This window comes from Ochlerotatus camptorhynchus, unplaced genomic scaffold (assembly GCF_037179485.1).
Source record: "Ochlerotatus camptorhynchus isolate MF236.1 unplaced genomic scaffold, CSIRO-AGI_Acam_v1.1 ptg000281l, whole genome shotgun sequence".
Lineage (NCBI taxonomy): Eukaryota > Metazoa > Arthropoda > Insecta > Diptera > Culicidae > Ochlerotatus > Ochlerotatus camptorhynchus.
Genome location: NW_027040770.1, coordinates 600,333 through 609,612, shown reverse-complemented (window position 1 = coordinate 609,612; position 9,280 = coordinate 600,333). Strand labels below are relative to the sequence as shown.

The window sequence follows — 9,280 nt, the reverse complement described above, 5'->3', positions numbered from 1 at the left end:
AAAATCTCACTGTACTAAAGTTGAAAAGACGCATCTGTGTCACTTGAAAAATTCATACATGTAAACCACACAAACACAAGAAATAAAGATCATTTAACTGTTAAAAAAAATCGCTAAGCTCATCATTCGCTGCCAGACTGTTGAGCAGTTCAGTCGATTTGAATTCTCTCTAGTTTCGTTCGTTCGTTCGCAAGTCGAATTAGCTCCGCGTTGTGTAGTGACGCTCTCGCTGACCCAGCCATGGGTAAGAAATCGCGCGGTAACGCGAGTGCCGGTTTACCGGGAAAACAGACTCTCCCAGGAGACGGCGCGACCACCGAGCCAGCCCAGAAGAAGCAGAAGAAAACCCCATTGCCCATCCCGACAGGCGTTGCGGACCCGCAGCCGGGGCCTCCCGGAACTAAACGACCCAGACCTGAAGACAGCAGCGCCACCGTATCAGCAGCAAAAAAGCTGCTGAGCAACAATCCGTTCTCCGCCCTGCAGAACGGAGTCCAGCCGCAGTCGGACCCTGAGACGGTGCCGAAAAAAGTTAAGTTGCCACCCTTCTATGTGAAGGGCTTCCCTCCCGGGCTATGGGAGCAGCTGGATTTCTACATTAAGCAGGGCCTTCGCTGCACCATTCAACGGTGCACGGAAGGCTACAAACTGATGGTCCCGGCCGAAAAACACTTCAACGCAGTTCAGGCCCTCTTGGACAGAATGAAGCTGGAGTACTTCTCCCATGACATCGAGGCCACCAAGCCGCTGAAAGTGGTGCTGCGCGGGCTCCACGACATGGACACCACCACCTTTATGGACGAGATTAAGGCGAACGGCCTCAAGCCGGTCGAAGTCCACAAGATGACCCGCAGCAAGGCCATCAAGTATCGTGACCAGCTCTACCTGGTCCATCTGGAGAAGAACTCCACAACCGTGAAGGATCTCCAGACGACACGCACACTGTTCCACATCGTAGTGAAGTGGGAGCGGTATAAACCCACCCACCGTGGCGTCACTCAGTGCTCGAACTGCCTATTGTTCGGGCACGGCACCAGGAATTGCCGCATGGCCAGCCGCTGCATCAAATGCGGCAAAAACCACAAGATCGACAACTGCGACAGCATCGAGGAAGCCACTCCCACATGCGCCAACTGCGGTGCCGCCCACAAGGCCACGAGTAAGGCCTGTCCGAAGCGGGCCGAATACGCCGAGATCCGGAAGAAGGCCTCGTCCAACAGCCAGCCCGGTCGCAAGAAGGTTCCAGAAAACAACGCGCAGAACTTTCCTCCGTTATCACCGGTCCAATCACGGCCAATTCCAGTGTTGCCGCCGCTCCCGCTCAACCAACAGTTGGCTGCCGCTTCAGTACCCGGTCAAGCCTCCGGGCCATCGACGGATCCCCCTGCTCCGGGATTGGCCGGTACAACCGGTGAAGCTACAGACGATTCTCCGCTGTCAACGGATGAGATCGTCACACTGTTGGCCCAGGCCATCATCATCAAGCGCACCTGCGCAACAAGAACACAACAGCTCCAAGCTATCATCTCCTTCGTCGCTAATTATGGACCGTGAACCCATAAAGATCGCCAACTGGAACGCTCGCTCCGTAGGGGCGAAAAACATTGAGCTTGCAGACTTCCTCCGCAAGCACGACATCGACGTGGGCCTTCTCACCGAGACCCACCTCAAGACCGGTGACAGCTTCTGGCTGCCCGACCACAGCATTGTCCGGCTTGATCGCACCAGCTCCAGGGGGGGCGGTGTCGCGGTCATCATCAAGAAAGGCATCAAGTACTGCACCCTACCCCACTACCGCACTTCCATCATCGAGGCCGTCGGCGTTGAGGTGGAAACATCGACCGGAAACGTCCGGTTCATCGTTGTCTACTGCCCCCGGCAATGTACCGTTAGCAATGGTACAGCACAGCAGTTCAAGAACGACCTTGCCATCATAACCCACACCAATGCCCGCTTTGTAATCGGAGGGGACCTGAACGCCCGGCACGAGGCCTGGCGGAACTACCAGCAGAACCAGAACGGCCGCCTGCTATTCGACCATTCCCAGCATGGTCTCTATTCCGTCTGGTTTCCGGACGAACCAACCTTCACATCACCGACGGGCAACCCATCGACGCTGGACCTGTTCTTGGCAAACACCAGATTAGCCAAGCCGGTTGCCGTCAACGACCTGAGTTCGGACCACCAACCGGTGCTGACCGAGCTGGGCTACAACGTGGCCCCTGCACCGTGCCAGCGGAAGGACTACCATCGAGTCAACTGGGTCCAGTTTCGACGCGTGGTCGACCGCCACATCGACGACAACCCACCGCTCGACACAGTGGATGACATCGACCGGGCCCTGGAGGGTCTCCATCAAGCCATATCCGTGGCTGACGAAGAGTGCGTTCGACGAGTTCCTGTGAGGGGTAAGTTTCAAGCAATTGATTCCCACACCAAACTCTTGATTCGGCTCAGAAATGTTCGTAGACGCCAGTTTCAGCGGACTGGGGATCTGCAGCGTAAATACGAAATGGTCGATCTGAATCGGCAGATCGCTTCCAGAATGGTCTCAATCCGGAACGAGAGTTTCGGGCGGCTCGTTCAGAACCTGGACGACCGTTCCAGACCATTCTGGAAGGTTGCCAAGGTGCTGAAGTCTCACCCCAAGCCCATTCCACCACTTAGAGTCAATGACGAACGGCTTATCACCAACGAAGAGAAGGCCAATGCAATTGGGGAGCACATTGCCCAGTCGCATTTGCTTGGCTCTACAATCCCAAGTCCACTCGAGAACCAGGTTGTGCAGTGCGTCCAGACGTTAGATGCCTCCCCTTGTGCCGTCCCTCCAGAAGAACGGATTACAGAGGAACAAATTTGCTCAGCGCTGAAACACAGTACGAACATGAAGGCTCCCGGGTTTGACGGAATATTCAACCTAGAGTTGAAAAATCTCAGCGCGAGGGTGCACTCGCTGCTGGCTGCCATCCTCAACAGATGCTTGGAGCTGCACTACTTTCCAAGCATCTGGAAGGTGGCAAAAATCATCCCGATCCGCAAACCTGGGAAAGACCCTTCACTACCGTCAAGCTACAGACCGATTAGCCTGCTCTCAGCGCTGAGCAAGCTGTTCGAAAAATTGATCCTCAGCCGACTAAACAAGTTTGTGGAGGAACATGACATTCTTCTTCCGGAACAGTTCGGGTTCCGCAAGGGGCATTCCACCAATCATCAGCTAGTGCGGGTGATGAATAACATCCGAAGTAACAAAGCTGTATCCAAGTCCACAGCCATGGCCTTGTTAGACGTCGAAAAGGCGTTTGACAATGTCTGGCACGACGGACTTATATACAAGCTTTGTAACTCCAACTTTCCACCATACCTTGTGAACATCACCCGTAACTATCTCCAGCAAAGGTCGTTCAGGGTGTCGTTGAATAGTTCCCTTTCGGGACAATTTCCGATCCCAGCAGGTGTTCCGCAAGGGAGTCTGCTGGGACCACTGCTTTACAGCATCTACACGTCGGACATCCCTCCTCTAGGAGACGGTTGCGTGTTCTTTCTGTTTGCAGATGACACCGCGATAGCCGTCAAGGGTAGGATGCCTCGTGAAATTACGAACAAGCTCCAACGATGCCTTGACACCTTTACTGATTATGCCACCACGTGGAAAATCAAAATCAACACACTAAGATTTTTTTACAGGAGTCAGTATTTTTTTACTGGGTTTTTGAATTGCTGAAAAAGTCGGTAAAAATTCAAATGACCGTTATCCGTAAGGAATCAATGAAATCGACCAATTTTATTTTCTATCATTAAATGGGGTTAACAGAACTAAGTATGTACAAGTTCAGAACAAATATTCTCATTAATAAATTTTCCACAGATTTTTAAACTTTTACCGAACAGTTCCGCAATTCAAAAACTCGGTAAAACCGTACTGACTCGATTAGTGTGAACGCCTCGAAAACCCAAGCGATCATGTTCCTTCACAGACAATCATTAAAACTTAAACCGTCTCCCTCCTGTACCGTAATAATGGATGGTACAAGGGTCGAGTGGTCCACTGATGTTACTTATCTCGGGATGTTGTTCGATGAGAAGCTCCTGTTCCGCTCGCACATAGAGAAAACCCTAGTTAAGTGCTCCGCCTTGGTTAGGTGTTTGTATCCGCTCATTTGCCGCAGATCCCGCCTCTCAAGGTAGAACAAACTGGCTGTTTACAAACAGATCATAGCCCCCGCGATCTTCTATGCCGCCCCGGTGTGGGAATCGTGCGCTCAGACCCACAGGAACAAAATCCAGGTTGCACAGAATAGAGTGTTGAGGATGATCCTAGATCGTCCATTCGACACAAGAATAGCAGACCTCCATCAAGAGGCAGAAATTCCCAAAGTAGATTCCAAAATTGATGATATGACAACTAAATTTATTCAAAAATGCAATCTTTCTGAACATGCTTTAATAAGCAATTTGTACATAGTAGGTTAAGTGTATATAGTAGAGTACAAAAACAAAACAAACCAATCCCACCAAGGTGGTCGACCGTGTACTAAGTCTAGGACTAATTCTGTAAAACAAATTTTGAATTTTGCCCATACCTAAAGATGAAGAAAGCAATTAAATCACTTAGTAAAAATTTATATGGTAATCGTCCAAGTTAAACTAAAATAAAGATCATTTAAACTAAAACTAAAAAAATCGCTAAGCTCATTCTTGTGACACGTTTTCATGATGACGCAGCAAGCAGCAGTAACAACAACAGTATCAGCAAGGATGGAAGCAGCAGCAGAAGTAGAACAACGGCAGCGGACCGCTCTTGCCAGTGCGATTGACCGCATGCATCAGCGAGGGCCGAAGAGAATTCCGACCCTCATTTCAGCTGACGAGCAGCAACCCGGCAGATTCGTGAAGCCGTTACCCCCGGTTCACGACAGCATTGTTGCTAAATCGCTTTGTGATGTGCCAAGAACAAACTCCTTTTGCACCATCTTTCGTTAGGCTCATGGCAAACCCACCCAACGTCAACGGAATCCCTGCATTGTATCCATGCCTGAAAATAATTACCAAGGAGTTACCTTACATCCCCGGAAATGTGTAAAGGAATCCTTCTGCAAGTAGTATCGAAAACTTTTATCGTAGTTCACTTAAAACACCAAAAGTAATGGAAGAAAATCCTAACGTTCAATGGGCTAAAGTTTGGCGAAACATACGGCTTAGAACCCTATCAGCAGAAGAGAAGTCAACGTATTACCTATTGGTAAACAACAAAATCCCGCACGCGGCCATGTTCTACAGGCAGAATCGAACGGATACTGAAATATGTGCTCATTGCCAGAATGCAGTCGAAGACCTTGAACATAAACTCTTTACATGCAGGCGTGTACGCCATCTGTGGGATTATCTTCGTCCAAAATTGGAGCAAATTTTAAACCGAAGAGTAACCTTGCAAATGTTTTTGATACCTGAATTTAAGAGTGCGAACAGAAAAATGTTTATCGTTTATGTAAACTTTGTTTGAGATGTCAACAGTAGTTTTACAATAGAAGCACTGGATTTTGATCTATGTTGTAACTGTCTAGATGCTAAGATGAAAGAGTTCTAAATAAACGAATTAAAAAAAATCATATGACATATGATTCTGAGGACACTTGCCTCTTCCGGGATCTGTTCCAAAGTTTTCCAGAAGTCATTTTAGACTTATGGTCATGACTAAAATACTCCATACCCTTTCAGAGAATGGTTTTCTCACCTAAAGACACAAATACATATAGAGGTTGGCCCGTGGAAAATTAGAACTTTTATTTTTGTGGGCCAGTCTAATGCGAATGCAGTAAGCTTGAAATGGGAAAAGGAATAAAAAGGCGTATGAAAATCCTATAGCAATCGAATACGATAATAAGAAACTTATCTCAAAGACAATCAGCAGTTAAATCACTAGAATTGTAACAATAAAAATTTGAAAGCTTGCGACTGGTGTGTTGTTAGAACTATTTTGGGTTTTATTGTAAGACACACACATAGCAAAAAAAAACCGTAGACCCTGAATTGAATGAAAATAATTAAATACATCCCGGAATACGTTAGAAACGTTGGAAACGTCAGAAGTCGTGTACATACCAAACCGAAAGCGAATTTACAATATAACTTGTACCATTTTTCAATGGACACCGATAAAGGCATGTCCAAACCATACACATTTATCGGCATATTATGCATCTCGTAATTCATATCAATAGTAGCAAATCTCAGCTATAATCAAACGCAGAACATTTAATCTGTTAAAGCTTCACAAAATCAGATACCACCATTGAAACCACTCGGACGGACAAACGGCTGATAAGATTTGTTCTGCTATGACAGGTCGTATCAGCCGGCCGTTGTCGGTGTTTGCATATCATCGTCACCATCGCCATCTCCGCCGTAATAGTTCACAGAAGCATCAGTAGACACAGTGCACCAGGAACGTTATCTGGCCATGATGAAGAAGGAAAGCTCTCTAAGCCATTGGCAAATCTCATTTGCAATGTCACCGCGAAATGTGCGCTGAGCGGTTCTTTGTGTCCGTTCATTGCAAGTGTGCAATATCACGAAATGGGGCTACGTCGATCGGTGGATGCCGAAAATTTCCCATTCAAATCGGTTCTTAATCAGTTTTTGGGTGCCATTGCCGGTCAGTTTCGTGGCTTTAATTACGAAATGGAACGTAACATTTGCAATGTCTATCTGGTTTTGTCGTTGGCAGTTAATATCATCACAATCAGCCATGGTGCAGCCATCGGATGGGTGTCACCGTTTTTGCCCTATCTTCAGTCTAGCGAAACACATCTGACATCTGGTGCGGTGAGCATCGAACAAGCATCCTGGATAGGATCCCTTCTGTGCATCGGTGGATTAATTGGTGCACCGTCGTTCGGACTGCTGGCTGATCGGTTTGGTAAAAAAGTGGGTCTGCAGCTGATTGTACTCCCGCATGTGGTTAGTAGCACGAACGTCCTCTGTGATGCGTAACGATGCAAGTATAAATATCCGTAGAGTTTTGTTTTGATTTGCTTAAATCTGTGTGACATGGTGTTATGAAATTGTTTTGATGAGAATTAGCATTTCGAAAGAGAAGGTCAGGTCATGGTCATTTCTCCGAGAACACGTGCGATAGAGTTTTCTTGATATTCATTAGGGTGGGTGAACCAGTAACCAGCAAGAAGCAAGTTTTGTTTTTCAAAGCATAAATAAGAAACTTGTTCGCGTCAACCCAAGGCTCAACTCTTCTATTTTTACGAAAATTTAACTTCCAATAGGAAGCATGCTCCTAAAGTTTTAGTTGTTATTGTAATTAAAAGATTCGAATATCTAAATCTTCAATTGAATCTAATTCCTTGCAGATTTTCACCGTTATTCACGCAAAAACCCTCGAAAAGGAATAAAAGCATTAATTTGACTGGAAAACCTACTCAAAGGTGCACCATTGCATTGGAAAACATTATAACCACAGACAAACAGACATAACTCTTAGAAGAAAATTCTTTAAAAAATATCGTCAAGCGTATTTTGAATGCGCACTAGCACCACAGACAAACAGACGTAACTCCTTGAAAAACTTGTTCTTGAAAACATAGTATCTCAAAACATATAACCTCAGTAACGACATCTATCTGGCTTCTCGCGGAAAACAAGCTTGCTCGCTAACTCGTAAACAATATTGCATAAAATTTCTATAGAATATATAGAAACGTCAAAGTGATCCGATGCCAGCGCTGCGGCGAGTAGTTCGCGGAACTGATAATATTCAAATCAACCGTTAAATGCATGAACGAAGATACACAATGAAGAGTTACGTCTGTTTGTCTGTGCTAGCACCATCTATCATCCACATTCCCAAGCAATGTTTTGCAACCGGAGCATCCCTTGTGCATGCAATTTTTTTCACTAGTTGCTTTTCCCTCGTTCTGTCAACGCGTCAGCTGTGTTGAAGAAAAACAAAACAGATACCTAGAATTCAGTGATGTCGGTTCTATGAAATTTTCCGAAGATCTATATAATTGATTGAATTCTACAGAAATTCGGATCCGTATGAAAAATTCTCAGAAGCTAAGACTTTTTTTAGGGATTTGTTTTGTTTGCTTAGTGTGTTTTTTTTTTCTTTTGCTGGAAACAAGGTAATGCATCCAAATATGGGAATTGTCGCGTTTGTCATTGACGCACGACAAGATACATTAAAAAATGGTCATCCTGGAAAATTCTCGTCAAACAACAATTTCTTGTCGCACGACAAGATCACCACGACAAAATAAAGAATCCATCCAGTCGCGACTATATATTCTAGTCATATGTCACTCATTCTGTTCTCTGAGACAAAGTCCATATAGGTTGTTTAAAAAGGAGGATCACGACAAGAAACCATCCATTCTAAAACGGAGGTTAGATTTAAAACAAGGCCGGAAATAATGTTAAATTCCTTCAATATTGGTATTTCCTATTTCAGAAAAAAGTGGGAAATACTGCCAAATACCCTTCAATATGTATATTTTTGGAATCGGGATGACGTCTCGAGACCGAAAATCGATATCCAGCGCCATCTTCAAATCCAAGATGGCGGCTTCCGATTTCAGAAAAAGTAGGAAATACTGCCAAATACCCTTCAATAAATATGTATATTTTCGGAATCGGGATGACGTCTCGAGACCACATATCGATATCCAGTGCCATCTTGGAATCCAAGATGGCGGCTTCCAATATCAGACAAAGTGGAAAATACTGCCAAATACACTTGAATATGTATATTTTCGGAATCGGGATGACGTCTCGAGACCACATATCGATATCCAGTGCCATCTTTAAATCCAATATGGCGGCTTCCAATATCAGAAAAAGTGGTAAATACTGCCAAATACACAATTAGTATATTTTTGGAATCGGGATGACGTCTCGAGACCAAAAATTGATATCCAGCGCCATCTTAAAATCCAAGATGGTGACTTCCGACTTCAGAAAAAAGTAGGAAATACTGCCAAATACCCTTCAATATGTATATTTTCGGAATCGGGATGACGTCTAGAGACCAACAATCGATATCCAGCGCCATGTTGAAATCCAAGATGGCGGCTGCCAATTTCAGAAAAAGTTGGAAATACCGCTAAATGCCCTTCAATATGGGTATTTCCGGAATCGGGATGACGTCTTGAGACCGAAAATCGATGTCCGACGCCATTGTTTTATCCAACATGGTGGTTCTCAGATTCTGAAAAAACTGTCATATACTCTACAATATGTATGCGTATTTACGGAACGGGTTCGACGAAAA

At 45.5% G+C, this 9,280-nt stretch overlaps 1 protein-coding gene across 1 annotated transcript in view; it reads left to right on the top strand.

The window, feature by feature from the left end:
• The first annotated feature begins 6,546 nt into the window (after positions 1-6,546).
• LOC135706471 (facilitated trehalose transporter Tret1-like) overlaps positions 6,547-9,280 on the top strand; it is an 87,856-nt gene continuing 85,122 nt past the window's right edge. Inside the window, exons 1-2 of the mRNA XM_065228087.1 lie at positions 6,547-6,652; positions 6,725-6,957. Of these exons, the coding sequence (XP_065084159.1) occupies positions 6,574-6,652; positions 6,725-6,957 (312 nt within the window). The 5' untranslated portion in view covers positions 6,547-6,573. The remainder of the gene's footprint in view (positions 6,653-6,724; positions 6,958-9,280) is intronic.